At 47.7% G+C, this 19,296-nt stretch overlaps 1 protein-coding gene across 4 annotated transcripts; it reads right to left on the reverse strand.

Moving 5' to 3' along the window:
* Positions 1-705: 705 nt before the first annotated feature.
* PAX6 (paired box 6) lies at positions 706-18,954 on the reverse strand. 4 transcript variants are annotated; one of them, XM_059709196.1, is made up of 11 exons: positions 18,870-18,954; positions 15,172-15,302; positions 14,329-14,370; positions 14,220-14,234; positions 13,155-13,320; positions 7,217-7,375; positions 6,671-6,753; positions 6,317-6,467; positions 6,101-6,216; positions 2,542-2,692; positions 706-1,803 (listed from the first exon to the last, which is right to left on the reverse strand). In XM_059709196.1, exons 1-11 carry the CDS (start codon positions 18,877-18,879, stop codon positions 1,718-1,720), a joined length of 1,110 nt encoding a protein of 369 aa, XP_059565179.1. In that variant the 5' UTR covers positions 18,880-18,954; the 3' UTR covers positions 706-1,717. The 4 variants fall into 4 exon arrangements, with proteins under 4 accessions (XP_059565179.1, XP_059565177.1, XP_059565180.1 ...); XM_059709194.1 differs by having other exon boundaries at positions 14,019-14,234; XM_059709197.1 differs by lacking the exon at positions 14,329-14,370.
* Between the last annotated feature and the right edge of the window lie 342 nt (positions 18,955-19,296).

Genomic DNA, 19,296 nt, shown 5'->3' on the forward strand with positions numbered 1-19,296 from the left:
TTCATTGCAAATAACAACTGACCAACAATGGGCCCTGCTTCATAGATTTGGGAATGTTTGGCTTAAGCTGCCAATGACTGAAGGCCTTTAACTCCCACCGGCCAGTCACAGTCTGCTTTGTTGTTGTCTGTTGATGTGTCTGTGCTCATTATTCCTTGACATGCAACATCCCCCCTCCACCCTCCAACCATCCACAACCGCACAGAAAGGGAGATTCAAATGGGAACAGCTGTAGTGGTTCAATGGGGAATGATGCCTCTGTGCAAAGGGGAGGGAGAGAGAAAAGGAAGAAAGGCAACAGCTTTCAGAGAGTCTTGTATAAGAAATCTACTTTTGAATATACTTCAGTGAAATCACTGTTGAAATAGGCTGACAATGGAAATCTGCCCAGATTGAATATGCCAGCCCTAATTCAAAAGACAATTCTTAGTTAATAGCTTGTTGCATTTTTAAAATTATTTCTAGACTTTGAGCTTTTGGATGAAATGGCTGGCTGGAAAATGTTTCCATTTAGTATGTGTGTTGTGGGCATAAATGGGCATGCAGCTTCAAGTAGATTTTTTTTCTAACACATTTCTGACTTATGATATCTTTAAGAATTATTTCTTTAAGGATCATCAGGATTTACAATAGAGAATGTATGAAAGTAGCCGTTGGTTTAGAATGTTACTCCAACATGGGAACAAAATTTGTAACACCACACTATAAGGTTAAAAAGAAAATAGTATAATAAAGGAAATACAAAGGCTTTGGCATGGTTTTTACAATCAACAATGGTTAATTTTGATATGTAGTTGTGAACAACTTCAAAACACTTAAGTTTAAAACTCTTGCAAGCACTTTTAATTGATTAGGAATGAATTCTAGATGCACAAAATGATTGGACTGTGAACAGTAATACAACTATATCTAAGAACAATAAACTTTTGCTGGCCAAAAAAGAAACGCGTGATTGCATGAAAATGTGTATAAAACATCTATAGAGTATTCTTGTCAAATATAAATGAAATTAACTTTATTATAGAAATCATTCTGAGGATTTCTAGGGAAGACAAATACTTACATTTTGACATAAAACAAATTGGATTATATCGAAGACACACTCTACCTTTTAGCTATCAACTTTTTTCTTCCTTGAATTTATATCTTACCCTTTTTTGCACATAAACTTCATCTGTTAACAACCTTTGGAAAACCAACAGATATTTCTTACATAAATCGAGTGCATATTGTTCCAGGTTTAATTATATGCAAAGGAATGATTCAAACTTGGAACCTCAGTCCATAAACTATGAACAGATGGGTAGAAGTAGTCAATATATCTTGGTAAAATTCTTAAATTCATGGCAAAGCTTGTTGATCATGGTTTCTTTTTTAAAAAAAAAAAAAAAAACAACTTCATGACCAGCACAGATCAAATGTCCATCCAGTCTACGTTGTTCTTTTTTTCATTATTACAAATGCCCATTTACAAATAATACACCAAAATGAATAAAAGTTTGGATACCAAAATGAAGATTTGTTCCAACTGATCTCGTGCCTTCTGTATACAAAGGTCCTTGTTCCAAGTCCGTCCTCCAGTGGTACCATACGGGACATAATCGCAGAACCGAAGTGCTACTATCAGCCATTTTCCTTTCTTTCCTGAACGCCCAACTGCGGTGTCCACATAGTCACTGACTGAACACAATATATTTTTTCTTTCTCTTTTTTTTTTTTACTGTAATCTTGGCCAATATTGAGACATATCAGGTTCACTTCCCGGAACTTGAACTGGAACTGACACACCAGGGGAAATGAGTCCTGGAAGTGGATGAAAAAAATAGCCATGTAGATATTCCCTTCGAGAGACAGGTAAGGAGTATGACTTCATAGGTTCAAACAATGAGCTCTAATGCATTCTCACATTTGTACTGTATTTTTATATATCTTCAAGTGTTACAAACCAAAGTAGCAGCTTCAGAAGCCACATAACATTTTGAAACACCCCTACTGAATCCCAAGTCCCCTATGCAAAAGGAAAGAAAAAGCGCCCCATTGGTTGGTATGTTTGGAACCTCATGATAAAACTATCTCTGAAAAACCAATGTGGTACTTCAGTTGCAATGAGAAGCACATAGGAGCTAGCCGGGAGAGAAATCTTCCAGGAAGCACTCACCGCGCAGCTCAGGGAGCCCTCACTGCTGAACTTTGGCTAATGATAGCTCCTCTGAAACCTTACATTCGCAGGCCTTGGCTTTACAGACAACCTCTGTGACCAAGCTCAGGAAGAACAACTTTGCTTTCTGTCTGTATGGTGTCAAGTTACTAACTAGGTTGGCTGAATTTCCCTTTTCAATCAGTTTTCCCCAGAAAAGCAAGCAATAAAGAGTTAAACACACCATCACACAAGGCCAGGAGGTAGGTTTTGTGTGTGTGTGTGTGTGTGTGTGTGTGTGTGTGTGTGTGTGTTCTTTAGGTCAACTTTGAGTGAAGGGAGATCACCTGGCAAAAAGAAACTCCTAAGGCCACCTCTGCGCAGCCTGCGGAGCAGCGGCTCACCTGTGGAAGTGGTGCCCGAGGTGCCCATTGGCTGACTGTTCATGTGTGTCTGCATATGTGGGGGGGTATAGGTATCATAACTCCGCCCATTCACCGAAGGGCTGGTAGGCAGCATGCAGGAGTACGAGGACGTCTGGCTGGGGACTGGGGGCTGAGAGGAGAAAGGCAAACCTGTGGTTACAGAGAAACATCACACAGCCACATTCCCAAGCTCCTTCCTCCCCAGAAACTCTGCCAACGGCCCTGGCCATTAAAGACGTCCTCCTGTAAAGTACTGGAAAATTCCATGTGGAAACTCTTAAGATCAGGCCTCCAACTAGTCCTTCCATTGTCCACTGCTCAAGTAAAATTGCCTACACACCAAACTTCTGAAAGTACCACAACCCAGCTGGCATGGCTCAGTGGTTGAGTGTCAGCCTATGAACCAGAAGGTCATGGTTCAATTCCGGGTAGGGGCATATGCCCAGGTTGCAGGCTGGATCCCCGGTGTGGGGCATGCAGGAAGCAGCCAATCAATGATTCTCTCTCATCATTGATGTTTCTGCCTCTCTCTCCCTCTCCCTTTATCTCTGAGATCAATAACAATATTTTTAAATAAATAAGTGTACTACAAATTTAGACAACTGCCCAGGTAGGACTTTTGTCCATTTTTATCTTGGATCTCTGCTGACATCTTTAGAGAAGCTATGGCATGAAGACTTTCATTAAAACACATCCTTTCTTCTGTAAATCCAATCTATTTGAGAACCCAGTGACCCCCAAATCCCATATCTCAAGCTTTGGGGCAGAGAGCAGTGGAAGGAGCTCTCTATAAAGTTGGGTTTGGGTACTTTGGGAGCCTTTCATGGTTGGACTCATGGGATTAAAGATTCTTTGAAGAGGCAGATCAGTAATGATCTCATATGAAAGTGGTCAGAAGTATCAGTAAATACCTAGCCCCATCCTAAGAATTAGCTGAAACTTCCTTACAGACCCACAAACCCAGACTGGGTTTTGTCCTTAAAATTGTGTTGCTACCCTCTAAATGTGTACAATGGTGATATAGAAGAGATGAGCCTTTCTCCTAACTAAATGAGAAATACACAGAACTGGGGCAAAACTCCTCATGAACTCCCACCGACAGAAAACTTGGGATGAATTAATAGAAGCATGACGTCAGAAACAAGGGAGAAGATGACAGTACTACTCTACTCTGCGAACTATAGAAATGTTTAACATCCCAACATCCACAGTCTCAGAGAGCATGACACATTAAAGAAGATTCAGAGGAGGACACCCAATCTTTTTGTAAAATGGTGGAAGATTTTGGTCAACATGACGAAGTGATGGACAGACAGACTAGCTCCCCACATACACCAACAACCCCTGCCCCTGCTCCAAAATTCAAAGAGTAATTTTCTCTGAACAGAATCATCAATATTTTTATTTTCTTTAGGCTTTATGAATGCATGTATATTTTGGTTGGATAGGTTGTGTAATTTTTTTAAAGTCAGTGAAATCAATTGACCCATGCCAGTTTATATGTGGAAACAACCCTAATAGAATAGCAGCATCTGCTTGTTTCTATCGTTTTCCCATGTACACATTTGGTTATCTTCACAGAAACCTAGATGTTGCTATAATTTACAAAACTTAGCAAGCTACTCAGTGGCCTTACTAATGTCAGAGGATGACTGCTAACAGCAGGTTCAAAGAGGCAAGCAGGCCTTGAGGGCCCTGCCAGAATTTCAGCTTGCATTGGTTTCTAATTCCCAAAATCACTTCCTCCAGGCAATCAGACTTCTGGAAAATTCCAAGGCAGTTGTAGTAACACCAGCTAATGGGCTGTTAATCCCTTAATTTACAATAATTGCACTATGGCCAATAATATCCAGGTGCAATAAAAATAAACATGGAAATAATTCTTCTGAAGTTGCTTATCTAGCTGTTCCTATATTAGTCTGAAGACTGTGAAACATTTATTTTGCTGTTATTTGGATTAGAAACCCAGCAAAAGATATTCAGTGGAGAATAAACACTCTGTAACCACAGAACTGTTTCCAGAGGGGCTCATGCTGGTCAATCTCACACCATTGGCATCTGTAATTGTTGCACAGACAGGAGTCCTAGGAAAGTCACTGCAGAAGGCCCACCAGAAGACCAGTTTTCCCCCCATCCAGAATCCAATCAGCTGCAAAGTTCTAGTACATCCCACCTGCGCTGTACAATTCCAACATAAAGGCTTAACCTGCTACAGCAGTGATGGCGAACCTTTTGGGCTCGGCGTGTCAGCATTTTCAAAAACCCTAACTTAATTCTGGTGCCGTGTCACATATAGAATTTTTTTTATATTTGCAACCATAGTAAAACAAAGATTTATATTTTTGATATTTGTTTTATATATTTAAATGCCATTTAACAAAGAAAAATCAACCAAAAAAATGAGTTCGCATGTCACCTCTGACACATGTGTCATAGGTTCGCCATCACTGTGCTACAGGGTTTAGCATGTGTAGGGGCTGATAAATATTTGGGACAGAATTGAGAGTAGGTAGGGACAGGTTGTTATACCAAGTAAATAGCATCAACCCAGGCAGCTCGGAGTGCCACAAACTCATCACATAATTCTTGGCAAAGACACACTAAATTTCTAGCCAATACCTTCTATGTCTTTTCTTTATTGTAAGATGTACAAAGAAAACTACTTGTTTCTCTATATTAAGCATATACCACTATGCAAAAATGGATCCCATTTCTGACCCGTTTTATCTTCCTCACTAGTTTATCACATATAATCCCAAAATCCATACACAGATTATATATCCTATATAATAAAACCCTAATATGTAAATCAACCAGACAATGGAACAACTGGTTGCTATGACATACACTGACCACCAGGGGGCAGACGCTCAATGTAGAAGCTGCCCCCTTGTGGTCAGTGAGCTCCCATAGGGGGAGCACTGCTCATGGCTGGTGAGCGCCGCAGCAGTGGCAGGAGCCTCTCCTGCCTCCGTGGCAGGCAGCCATCTCCCAATGTGGGGAGCGGGCCTAAGCCAGCAGTCGGACATCCCCCAAGGGGTCCTGGACTGTGAGAGGGTGCAGACCGGGCTGAAGGACACCACACACACACACATACACACACACACAGACACACACACAGTGCACAAATGTCATGCACCGGGCCTCTAGTCTATTATATGAACACATTAATATAAACCCCAATTTTATTTCTAACCTCTTACTATCTGATAATGTGCCAGCATTATTTCCATTTTCCAGGACAAGTTTCACTGACATCCAAAACATGCCTCCTTCCCACCCACCATTATCAAGCTAACATTCTCTGTGAGCAATAAGCAGATAAACTTGACTGAACATCAGGTTTTTATATTTTTTAGGGGCATGAATCAATCAATCAACTAAAAACTGGATTGACTGTTTTCATCTCAGACTAGACTGGGCAAGCCAATTACTGCAGTGAGAAAGGCTCCCAAGGGGGCGTACAAGACCAATGAAGTCTGCAGGCCCTGACCCACTCCCCACCTCCGCTAAGCAGGCAGCTACAGGCCTCACTTACTTGCATAGGCAGGTTATTGGCCATGGTGAAGCTGGGCATGGGTGGCAGAGCGCTATACGTATTGGTGAGGGCTGTGTCTGTTCGGCCCAACATGGAGCCCGATGTGAAGGAGGAAACTGCAGGGAAAGAGACACAACCAACAGTCATGTTGAGAGTCAGAGCCCAGGGCAAGCGGGTTTAAACAGATTTCTTAGTAGTATTAACACTTCACATTACCAGGCGTGGTGGGTTGTGGGATTGGTTGGTAGACACTGGTGCTGAAACTACTGCTGATAGGAATATGACTAGGTGTGTTGCTGGCCTGTCTTCTCTGATTCCTCAGTTTTTCTTCTCTTCTCCATTTGGCCCTTCGATTAGAAAACCATACCTGGAATCAGACAGAACAGGTTAGCCCTGCACCCACCTCTGGCATTTCCGCTGTGCCCCTCCCCGAAATGGTGGCAAAGTATTCAGCACACTGAATCTGTTACTATTTATATAAATGAATGAAGTTCCTTAGAAGCACTTTTGTCTCTAGAAAAGGCAAACGGTTTGAATCACAAAGCATGAAACCACAGGGAAGCTGGGTACCTGTATTCTTGCTTCAGGTAGATCTATTTTGGCTGCTAGTCTTTCTCTGGCAAACACATCTGGATAATGGGTCCTCTCAAACTCTGAAAGAGTAAGTTTTCTTTGTTGTGCCAGAAACATGTCAACCACATCCTGAATCCAACTGGCTCCCACTTCCAACCAATTCCTTTAAAAATGCTACTACTGTTGGAGGAACTATCCCACCAGAACCAAGTTACATTTTCTTTGGAATAACATTCATTCAAGGACTCTTCTGTGGGCTGAATTAGCCAAATCATCTTTTTTTTTTCAGTATGAGAAGTCAGACTTTTACTCTTTGAATTACTGGTACATGAAAAGAAGGAAGAAACACACACACACACACACACACACACACACACACACACACACACTGAAAAGATGCCCAGAAAAAAAAAAGAGACAAAAAGGAAAAAGGAATCTTTTCAGTCCTCTATGCAAAGGGCCCTGGCTAAATTTAGCTCTTTGTACTGAAGATGTGACATTTACTTTGATTTACTGCTTCTCTACTTTGAAAAACTCCATCACCTTTCTCCAGGGCCTCAATTTGCTCTTGGGTAAAGGATGTTCTATTTCTTTGTAGCTTCCGCTTCAGCTGAAGTCGCATTTGGGCTTCATCTGAATCTTCTCCATTGGAACTGATGGAGTTGGTATTCTCTCCCCCTCCTTCCTGTTGCTGGCAGCCATCTGGAACAAAAAGAATAGGACAGTATGAGAAATTTGGAATAACTCGGGGCCTCCACAGCGGGTCTGGTATAGCCACAAACTCCAAGGGCTGTATATTTAGACAGTCTTATGAAAACATTCCCAAGGGATGTTTCTTTTTAATAAAAGGCATTTTGGACATACAATACCTGACCTTTTTTTTTCTTTCTGTTTTTATCAAGATGAACCCGACCATACAATATAGATACTTAAAGAGTAACATTTCTTCGAATGACAAAATAAGTGCTAAAGTTTCTGATTAAAATTATCTTTCATAACTAAACTTGACTCCCCAAATGCCTTACCAAGTTACCTTTCCCTACAGAATTTACTTACCTATGGCTGTGTTGGGAAAATAGAAGAGTGATGCTCAAGATTTCAGCTGATCTATAATCAGTAATTCCTATCTAATCAATTAGATGTTGATAGGTTTGTAGAAAATGCTATTAAGAAACCAAACCAAGCTTGTAATCTTTTTAAAAAAATATTTATCTAGTTTTTATTTTAATTCTGCACAGTCAATTTCATTTTAAAGGTTGTGAATTTAGAAGTACTCGCATTGTTCTGCAGTTTTATTCAACTATTGTATGAGTGCGCTTTGCCTTGACACCTATTACAAGCACAGCTGTAATTATATCATCACCAAGAACAGGCTATAATTGCTGAAAATCGAATTTTATATTTAGATAAAAGGACTGTCCATTCTTTGTAATGTGTTGCACCAGAGAAAAGTAAGATTTCTTTTAAATTTTTAACGTGTAATTTTAAAAAAAGAAATAGAGAGTTCACTAACTAGCTAAGTATTCTAGGCTGCAGCTGAGTCCTTGGCATATCATTTAAGTGGTACATTTTTAATTAGGGCATTTCCACCACTTTTAATGTAATTTCTATCATTAAACAGGGGAAAGTTTTATTGTTTTCCCTTGTTGCTTGGAGGGCAAGATGTGCACTTGAGCTAGCTGTCTCTTGTCTTGCGCCTTGCCCAGGAGGCCACAGCCTGTCTGTAGGGAAGCACTCATCCCTGACTGGGCCTGCAAGCTGGGTCCTGGGTCTTGGGGCCTGAGGCCCCCAAGGGATACCAACAGGGGCTGACCTAGAAACTTGGCCAGTGGGGGGAGGGGCTACTAGGGGGCCCTGGTGAAAATCGACTTGGCCAGGAATATCATTTATAATCAGGAGACAATAGGCATTGCCTTCAAAGAGTTCAGGGAATTGTGACAGGATCTAGTGGGATCTTTTCAGGAACTTTGAAATGTTTTAAAACCCCAACTTTCTCCCCCATTTAAACAGGCGGATTCATCGGCACTGGCCACCATATGGGCCCTTGGAGATCTATTGAGATGACCACCAACACTTGAATAGCGAGGGGCTGCTTTTCAGCGCCGCACAATGCCCTGCGAGTAAGGGAAACTATTAAACTCCTGGGGCAGGAGCGCTGGCAAACTTTCGTGGGCAGAATTTTGAGGCCACAATGAGCGCGGACAACAAAAGGATTCTCTTGAGGCGTGCAGCGGGCCACATTGTGTTACAAGAAGCCCAGTCAACAGACTTTTCAGTGAAGTGTGTTAACCCCTCTGCTCCGCTATCATTAATCACTGTCCGGAGAGCGGGCGCCTCAATGCTATTTAGGGGCTTGGCTGGGGGGGGGGGGTTGGAAGGTGGATGGGGGGCCAGCGCATGGGGTAGGGGAGGCAGGGAGGGTGGATGGGGACTAGTGGGGGGAGGGAGGGGGGGGAGACGACAGTCAGGGATGATAGAGACCAGGGTTGGGGAATAGGGGTGGGAGCAGGGAGGAAGATGGGGCTGGATTGGTGGGGGAGAGGGAAGAGGGGAGGGAGATGGAGGAGGAAAGGTGTAAGAAAGAAAAGAGTGCTCAGAGTAAAAAGATAGGAAGGTAGAAGGAGAAGAGGAGAGAAAGAGGAAAAGGAAGATAAAGGGGAAAGACAATATTAGTCAATAGGCCGAGGCACTACTTAGGGTGGTCTTGTGCTGTCTCAGGAAGGCGGGAGTGAGGAGGGCTACTTAGCACAGGGGGAGACTCGCCCACGCCAGCACGTCTTCGCTAATTTACTGCCCCAGGTTTCCGAGGGACTTAGCAAAGTGGGTTTAGTTTAGTTTTGTTTTTTCAGGGAAAGAAATGAAGAGCTGCCCTTACTTGGGGGTTCAGTGAATGAGGAGGACTTTAGCAAGAGTCCTTTTGGGCCAACTAGGCAGGCTCCTAGGGTATTGCTTTAGGAAAACACAAACAAAAACTGATCAGGGCAGGGCCTGAGGAGACCACAATCCCATCTCGCAGGGGTGATCAGTCATGCCTTCCAGGAGGCCCCATCCCAGTCCTTTTTCTGGCACATTCGATCTTGCCAAAGCTGCCTGGTCTCTCTCTGAAGACCCTCACAGATAGCATTCTCTGCTCTCCTTTGCTTCTCTGACATCTTCCTAATTTTAAAACATGGACATTTGTCCATGCTTCCCTTCTCCTTCCTTCTCCCCCTCCCCCTCCCCACACACTCACACAATCTCGCACAAACGCAGGCACAGAACTGACTTGAGAACTGACATTTAAGGAGAGGAAAGTCAACGGAGATGAGGAGAGCTGGATTTTAAACTTCTTTGGGGGGGGGGAGTGGACTTAGAAGCGGTCAGGAGAAACCCGTGGCTGTAGCATCCCTCCGTGACTCCTCAGAGCGGAGCGAGCCTGCACCCCTGGAAGCATTTTTTTAAATTATTATTATTACTTTCATAGTAGCAACTGTTCAACTCAGACGGTGCCAGAGCAGTCACTCTTAGATTGCTCCCTCCCCCCTTCTTTATTTTTCTTTAGTGGATTTACCTTCCTCTCTTAAAGCTTTTCACAAAATAAAACTAGAAGTTGGGTCTCAAATTCCCCATATGATAAACCTAAGTGGCAAACAATTAAGATATCTTCTTTAAAAGGCGCCCCCTCCGAGCGCAGGGAAGGCGCCTTCCATGGGCTGGGCGCCGTCCACCTTCCAGCCTAATCCGTGAGAAGGCCAGTGAAAGCGCCTCCCATTATCCCAGCCCCGGGACCATCTGACGCGGGGGAGAGGATTTGTTTTCTGGAAGGAGAAGAGCGGTGGGGGGAAGGACGCTGGGAAATAAAATCATTCCTTAGTTTCTTAGTGTCTTAATCAGTGAGGCGGAAAACAAGCAAGAAAAGATAGCAACCCGGTTGCGGCACCTTTTCAGCTCGGGAGCCGGGATCAAAACATTGTAGCATCTGTTGAAAAAGAGACTGACTAAATCCTATCGAGGGTCTGGGTATGGTGGGGCGGGGCGGGGCGGGGGGGGGGGGGGAGATAAGAAAAAGTGTCTCGGGGATCCCTAAAACCCAAATCGCTGGAGAACTGGGGCTGGATAGAGTCGTCTCTTGTCAGCCCACGTCGTCACGATTTTATCCACTGCCGCGTGGCGTTGATCAGATGGAAACCATATTTGTCTCCCTCTGAGACTTAACCTCGCCTTATGCTTTCGGAGTAAAGGGCTCTTTAAAAGCCCCCAAACGGTTTCCTGGCCCAGGGAAGGGGGCCAGTGCGGGAGGGCATCCTTGTTAATGCCCAAAAGTCTGAAGATCCCCCAGGCGTCAGCCCAAGCTCTCCGCCCGCGCCCCGCGGCCCCCACGCGCGGGACTTCCACGCTCGGGGTGCGAGCTGCGTGCTCCCCGTGCAGCCGGAGCTGCGGCCCGCGCCCGGATCCGGGGCGCGGAAATGGGTTTTGTGCGGGAGCAGAAGGGGGACTGGCAGTACTTCGCGGACTTCTCTAGCCACTCACTGCTCAAAGTTCAAAGTGCCTGAAGGAGCGCCACCTCCCGCCCCAATCGCCACCGCCAGGGCCCTGCGGTTAGGCAATCGCTTCCCGCCCTCGCGCTCCCCGAGACAAAAAGCTGCCCCCTTAGAGGCAGTGCCGCCTCTAAGCGAAGCGGTGGAGCTAGCAAAGCTGCAGCCCTCGGCTCCTGTCGGGGCTCCAGGAAGCAGGAGGGGGTGTCCCTGCTGTAGGCCCCAAGCTACGGGGGCCCTGGAGCCGAGGGGCCAGCGCGGAGCCTTGGGGATCAGCTTTCCCAGGCTCAGCCCCTGCGCCCTGCACCCTCCCCAAGACTTCTGGGACCGGGCGGCCTGAGGCCTGGGATTGCCGGGAAGCTGGCGGGCAGGCGCTGTGGAGTGTGAAGTGCGCTTTCACTTGAATGTGTCCACTGTGTGCACGTGGGATTCCTAGTTCCAAAGGTCAAGTGAGGGTGTGGTGGTCCCCACTTAACCATGTCAGTCCTCGTCCTCAGCAGAGGCCAGGGTGGGCCTGGGCCTGCAGCCCGGCTGGAGGCAAATCCTCAGGTGTGCCTGCTGAGCTCCGGTAGGCTGCGGGTTGGGGCGATCCGGGGATCCCGCGGGCGGGTCGCTCAGCTCAGCGCGTCGGGAAGCTTCGGCCGGCCGCGCGCCGCGCTGGGAACCCGGAGCGAGCGCTCTGCTCCCTATCTTCCCAGTGTCCGTCCTATATTGTTTCCTGCTCTTAAAACTGACATGTCTAATTGGCAATTGGTGCCGAATCGTGTCCAGAGGTCTCTTGTGGAACATTTCTACAGCTGTCTCCTTCAACTAGACGCTTATTCATGTCGCCTTAATGAGAAACAAAACGTTCTCTAATGAGCAATTACAGAGCGACAGGATTGTTCCCATAACAAATTCTTGGGAGTGACAGAAGCATCCTTTGTACCAGTTATTTCGCATACTGTTACCGATTTTCCCTTCTCTAGTCTGGCTCCGTGGAGGCGCGGGGCACCCAGAGCAGTCTTTAGAGCGCACGGTCGCGCGGGCAGTCCGGTCAGCGTCCTGCGCCCAGAAGCCCCCAGGCTGCGTCGTGCTCCGGGGAGTGAGACGCCACATCCCATTATCTCGCATATTATCTCCTTGTCACCAGGACAACAAATACCGATTAATCTTCCCCGTAAACTGTTTCCTATTCTTGAACCAAGCTACCTCTGTGTGTGGAGGGAAGGAACGAGCCAACGAGCCTCCCCCCATCCCTATCTGCTCTTCTTCCTTCATCCCTTCTCACACATCCTGGAATGATCCAGATCCCATCTCTTCTCCCAGACCCGAGCACCCCAAGTCTGGCTCACACTATTGTCACTCCACCCTTCTAAGCAGTCGCCACCTACAGAGAGTGAGAACTGGGGGCCCAGAAGGTTGGAGAGAGTGTGGGGGTGTTTCAGTTGGGAAGCCACCACTTCCAGTGCCCCATTCTCCACTCGACCATGCATCTCTCTGCTCACCGTCTCTCATTTGAACCCTACTCATAGTCACATAATTTGTCAATTATGGCAGAAAGCAAAACGATACAATTATGTTTACCTCGCAGTCTGGCAGTGTTAACCTGTCTCATTTCGACAGCAAAGGGACTTTCTATGCATTTGAATGGCAAATTTGAATAAGGTACCTCAAAGCTCTTGCAAAGACACACACACACACACACACACACACACACACAGGCGCGCATGCACTTACTCCTGCCCATAACACACATGTACACACACCAGCCACATGCATACTACTCCTGACATAGCCCTTCCATTCCCAGGCCAACCAGAGAGTTCAATAAACACCAGCTACATACAGGGCAAGCCAGTGTGTCCCAAGCCTTTGAAGAGTCACCCCACTGCATCCTCTAAGCACGGCGGGCCGGAGAGGGAAAGGTTGGGGAGAAGACTATGGCTGCATATACAGAGAGTTTAGGTGGTTGCTCGGGTTTTTACCTTGGGTAGGTTGCCCTGGCACTGAAGTCCCTGGATACCAACCGGGGCGGGTGCCCCAGCTTCCGGTCTGCCCATTCAACATCCTTAGTTTATCATACATGCCGTCTGCGCCCATCTGTTGCTTTTCGCTAGCCAGGTTGCGAAGAACTCTGTTTATTGATGACACCTGCAAATCAAACCAAAATCAACCCAAATGGCAGTGTCTCCTAAAAACAAGGCCGCTCTGTCTTAAATCCCCATCTCAACACAACCACCCCCTTAAAGAGCAACCCTTAACACATTTAGAAAAAACAACTCCCAACCATCATAGGACAGTGTAGGTTGATTTGCAGGGACATGATGGACAGAATGACAGCCATCACGTTGGGCATGGAAACTAAGTTGGGTCAGAACTGGTGGATGAGGGGGCCTCTGGTGACCTATCACATGGCTGCCTTACTTTGTTAAAGATTTCCAAAATTTTTTAGACTTATTTAGAGCTTTGTTGCACTTAGTTTTATATTAGCGCAGAATTGGATGTTTGACGCCTGAAGGAATGTTCAGGCAGGCGGATTGGGAGGAAGTTAGAATCTGGTTTTCATTTTCATTTTCCTTCTTGATTCAAGTGCCTCCTCCCTCTACTATGCAGCATGCAAATGAGGTGACCAACTTCCCACACTTGACTCCCATTTTCCAAGAAAGTCAAGAAAAGGTCGGGATTCTCCTCTCAATAGCCCCAGGTACAGAGAGCAGGGAGGTAGAGCAGAGAGGAGTAAGAGACAGACACTGGTGGGGAGGAAAGCAGAAGGAGGTGAAGAAAGATACAGTAAAGAGGAAAGAGAATGGAGCTTAGGGCAGGGAGGGGGGTGTTCTCAGTGAACTTACACTTGGTATATTATCGTTGGTACAGACCCCCTCCGACAGTAATCTGTCTCGGATTTCCCAAGCAAAGATGGACGGACACTCCCGCTTATACTGGGCTATTTTGCTTACAACTTCTGGAGTCGCTACTCTTGGTTTACTACCACCGATTGCCCTGGGTCTGATGGAGCCAGTCTCGTAATACCTGCCCAGAATTTTACTCACACATCCGTTGGACACCTGCATAGGGGAAGTGGACAGAAAACCACATTATTAATAATTTCAAGACAAAAATAAAATTGTTTAAGTATGCATTAAACAATGACAAGCTTACGTTTTGATTGTCCAGCACTTGGACTTTTGCATCTGCATGGGTCTATAACACAAAAATATACCTTCAATGGTACGAGAACTTACTGTAGAGAGCTTTTTTTCTTAAAATTACATTTGTAGCCCTGAAAACTACAAATATGATGATACTTTTAAACAGTTTGAACTAAAAAAAAACTAATTTAAATTTTTAAAAAACTGTTTTCTTAAACACTGCCAGAAGATGCATCAAAACGAAGTCAGATTTGTGTGTGTGTGTGTGTGCTGACCTTGTTTAAAGTGGTGTTATGTTTTAATGAGCAAAGGGGGAAAGTAAACTGAATTTAAACTTATTTTTCCTTTAAAAATATACCCAATTGAGTACATGTGAGTTATGGAGGGAGGTAAATAGCACTTGTCTTTTTAAATAAATATATATAAATATGCTTCCTTAGTTTATCATATGCAAACCAGTAACTCAAAATCTGAGGTAAACATGGGATGAGAGAGAAGGAAATGAAATGATGCCGGTTTTGTAAAACTCAGCTTATTCTAGTACATAAACTATAGTACATTTAAAAACAAATGTTTTTTACCAAGTGAAAAGAGAAAGGTCTTTTTCTTTTAATTCACACACTCTTTTTTTTTTCTTTTTAGATGAGTTATGTGACTGACCCAGGTTGAAAGAGATGGGGAAGGATGGTGGAAGGATAGGGGAAAGCGGGAAGACAGGGGAGTGGCGTAGGGACTGGGGGGGGGGTGAGGGAGGGGGGTCCATAATTAGCAGCGTTTGCAGTAAGAAGTGAAGAGAGGGCCTTGCAAGTGGAGGGCCGCAGGGGCGGCGAGTGGGGCACGCCAGGAGGATCACCTGCAGAATTCGGGAAATGTCGCACGGCCGGGCCCCGCTGTGCGCTAGCTCTACGATCTTCTGCCGGGTGGAGTCTGGCAGTGGCCGCCCGTTGACAAAGACACCACCGAGCTGATTCACTCCGCTGTGACCTAAGGAAAGGCAGAGGAGAAGAGAGGAAAAGAGGGGAGAGCAGAGGAGAAGAGAGGAGAAAAGAGAGAAGAGAGGAGGAAGAGTAAAGAGGAAGAGGAGGAGGAGAAAACAACCAAATGCATCCTCAGCTCCCTGCCAACTCCTGCCAACCTTGGTGATCAGGCCCCTGCAATCGATCAAAAATGACAACAGGACCATGCAGCCATGCAGGGCATCAGGCAGCCCAGCCCCAAACACAGCCGTACTCTTGCCCACCGGACTGCAGAAGCACCAGACAGGCAGACACCTGCCAAGGAGCAAGAACACACTCACCTCACTCTGGCACCACCCCAGCAGTGTCCCCAGACCATGTCCCTCTTCATAAACACCCCAACCAACCTCTGAACCCACGAGATGCAAACAATCAGCTCTAAAAATATCTTCCCAAAGATCCCTTCTGAGTTGTGGCAAACGGTGGTTCCACAGAACCGACACGGAACCTCTAAGCTCTCCGCATTGTTGGAACTGTAAGAGTAAATCCCACAGCCTTTCAGCGCTTCCACAGAGGCCTGAGTCCAGAAATGTTTGCTGTCACACTCCAAACTCTGGCGAAGGCACCGCACAAACACCCGGGTTAAAAAATACTACGTAGATGGGAGAAGAGAAGGGGAAGGAGAAGAGAAGAACCAGAACAGCAGATCTGTGGCTAGTGAACCTAACCTGGGTTTCAGCGCCTCTACCGTAGGCATGAGGGTCAGAGCGCCAGATCTGCTCCAACCACAAAGTAGTCCGGCTGCGGCAGCGGAGCCAGAGCTGGGCGTCTGCTCACAGCGGCCACAGCTCAATTTACTTCCGCTGCTGTTCTCAGCTCTCCCCACAGCCAAGGACAGATATTAGCAAAAATCAAAAAGCGAAAGGAAAAGGAAGAGACCACACCACAGTGCCCCCCCCCACACACACACACACATCTGTCCTTTATCTTGTTATCTCACAGCCTCCTCACCCATTGTCTAATCTTAGAGAACAGGGATAGGAAGTTAGCACTTCTCTGCAGCCCCCTCCCTAGAAACCACAGGCACACAAATAAAGCCAATGGACAATTTCCACTTCCGTACAAATCTCCAACCTGAGCCCGGAGTCTGGAAAGCAGCCCTTCCAGGAGATGTGGCTCCCTGCTCAGCTCTCCTCTCCTCTCCTCTCTTCTCCTTGGAGTCTCTGATAAATTGACTCCAGGAGCCTGAGCTTCTTAGCAATAAATAAGCTCCAAATATAGAAGAGGGGGGAAAATATGATGAGCCTCTCTGACATTTGTCTTTAAAATAAAACTAGCTGCACGTCAAGTTTGAGCTTAATTTCTGGAAATAGGCGGAAGTCGCTCCGGATCATGCATGGAAGGCTAATTGAAAAGATCAGTCGGGGCGCTTGTGGCAGCCTTGTCACTTTGTGACAGTGCTCCGCTCCGGGAAATTGCATCGTCACGACAAACGGGACCATGATAAAACGACCCTTTCCGTCCCTATTTGTAGATCACTCAGACGAGATGGAACTGCACTCGTTTCCCCTTCGAGGGGAGCCGCGTGTCCAGGGTAGCAAAGGCTTGGGGCGGAGGGGGGCCCTCACGGAGAGGGGGGCCGGAGCCTAAGCTCGATGAGAAGTGACAGGCGTTTGGGGGACCTGGGCTCTGTCTGGACGCAGCATTGAGTGGGGACGTCTCCGGGGACATCACTTTTCCAACAGAGCGAGGCCTAGTCCGCGCTTCCGGTCTCTCCCAAGTAGCTTTCCTTTGCTTGGCAGGACCCAGCTACCCTCTAACTACAGGGCTTCCCCTTTGGACAAAGGAAACCTTCCCAGAAAGAGAAGTGTTGTCCTACAGAGACCAAGAAAGGCTTCCCAAACTTCACGCACAGCCAGGGCGAATCCCAACCTCTGAATGCCAAGGCATATGAGGTCGCCTAATCCTAGGCCTTCCTCCTCCCCGCCCCCCCCCCATTGCAAAATAATAATAATAACAATAATAATAATAATAATAACGTCCCCGACACCTCCGCAGGGACCTAGGGCTGGTGCTCGCCCAGGACACACCAGGGCCAGGTCGCCTCTGCCAGCATCGAAATGGCAGCGAGGAAGCGCGGCTAAGTTCCCCTTCAGAGGTTAAGCCTCAATCATTGTGTCCCTTCCCTAGGGACGGCGGGCGCTCTTGCCCAGTAGCGATGATTATGCGCCTAGAATTCGACCACGAAGCATCTAATAGGAAAACATATGGTGTCAATTTGGATGCTCTGCGCCATGCGCACACCCGGGAGCGAGCGGCACAAAGCCCCGCAGGCCTGCCTGCGACCCCGCGCCCCTCGGGGCCCGCCAGCCAGGCCGCGGCGGCGAGCGCTCAGCGCTGTGCGCCCCAGCCCGGCCGCCGAGAGCGCTGCGGAGGCTGAGCTGCGGGAGGAGAACCCAGCTGCCCGGAGGGGTGGGCAGAAGCCTTCACCTGGCCAAGAAGGGTGCCTCCTGGGTCAGCCCCGGGGCCTGCCAGGTTCTGCACAACTGAACCCCCTTTAAAGCTCGCCACCTTTGCGTCCTCTCCCGAGCTTCCGCCCACCGGCCGCGGAGGCACCGAGAGGCAGCTAGCGCTCCCAGGACAGAGGCATCTGGCTCTAGGGACCCTCCTACGTCTGGTCTGCAGTTCGGCAAGGGAAGGTTGCTAGAAGACGTGGGCCTGTCTGCACTCCTACAGCTGGGCCCTAAAGAACCGCGTCCAAACTCCGCACCTCAACCCGGACCAGGCTTCACTGGGCCTCCAGGCTCCCAGGTCGGGACTCCAGACCAGCCCTGCTACGTCCCAACACGCCTGGACTGAGCAGGAAGGTGGACTGGGATCTGGCGGCCTGGGCAGAGGGAGCATGGGAAACTCAAGAGCCGGGAATCAGGGGCACTATGGGCTCGAAACAACCAGCACCCACACAGCTGCAGCAGGGCTTCTCCAACTCCTGGGCTGGAGCCCGACTCTCTTCCCAGACCCCAGAGCCCGGAAACAGCCCCATTGGTGGAGTTTACCACCTTCACCTCACCCGCAGGACTGGGTGTCTTGCCCTCTAGGCCCCCAGCGGGGTGGAGAGGGAAGGAGCTGCCCTGGGAGCGACTGGGGGAGGGGAGCCCCCCCACCTCGCCCTGATGGAGGAGACCACAGTCTTGGCTAAGCCGAAAGGGGCCTCCTTCTCCTCAAGCAACCAGGAGAAGCCTCCGCCCCTCTCTGCTCAGCCCAGCCCCTCTCTCTGGGGTCAGAGCCCGGGCAGGGGAGGGGAGGGAGGTGTGAGTTACAGGATTTGGGGGGATGGGGTTTCTCTACCTCAACTTCACAAACTCGAGCGGGCTGTTCTGAAGCGCCCCGCTCCTGTTTTTCCAGGAGCTAGAACAGCAGAGCAAACGCCCTCCCCTCTCAAGTTGCCAGGCGCAGAGGGGGGCACAGTTGCCTTAGGTCCCTGGGGTTTTTCCTTGCTACCATGGTGGCCTGGTCAGAGCTGACGCCCTCCCCCTGACCCACTGACTGGTCTTCGAATCCCCAGCCCCACATGAGAAAGACTAGAGGCACTTACTGTTCTGCATGCTGGCGCTGGCTGTGGGGCGCGGGATCCCACGGGGCTCCAATATGGGATTCTGTTAGCAAGAACACAGGCATTAATCCTGGGCCCGGTAGGCCTACCTCTGGATGGAGGATGACCTGGAGCCAGGACAGGAGACTGTCCGGGTTCTTTAGGGAATAATCCACCCAATTGCTTAGAGCTATCTGAGGGCCATCCAGCTCTACCTTCCAGGCATGAAAAAATCCAGTATTCCCAATCTGTATCTTCCAAATCTCTAAGTATTAAACCCTTTAATCAGAAGAAAGGATGACCCTATTTTGAATTTTTTCTTCCATCTGAACAACACTGAAGAAGCATTCTGAATCTTTAGGGTTTGGGATCCCAAAGCAGCTTTCAAGCCACAGCAGAACTTGCCTGAAATCTGGGATGTCTGTCCACT

This window comes from Myotis daubentonii, chromosome 9, assembly GCF_963259705.1.
Source record: "Myotis daubentonii chromosome 9, mMyoDau2.1, whole genome shotgun sequence".
NCBI classification, from domain to species: Eukaryota; Metazoa; Chordata; class Mammalia; order Chiroptera; family Vespertilionidae; genus Myotis; species Myotis daubentonii.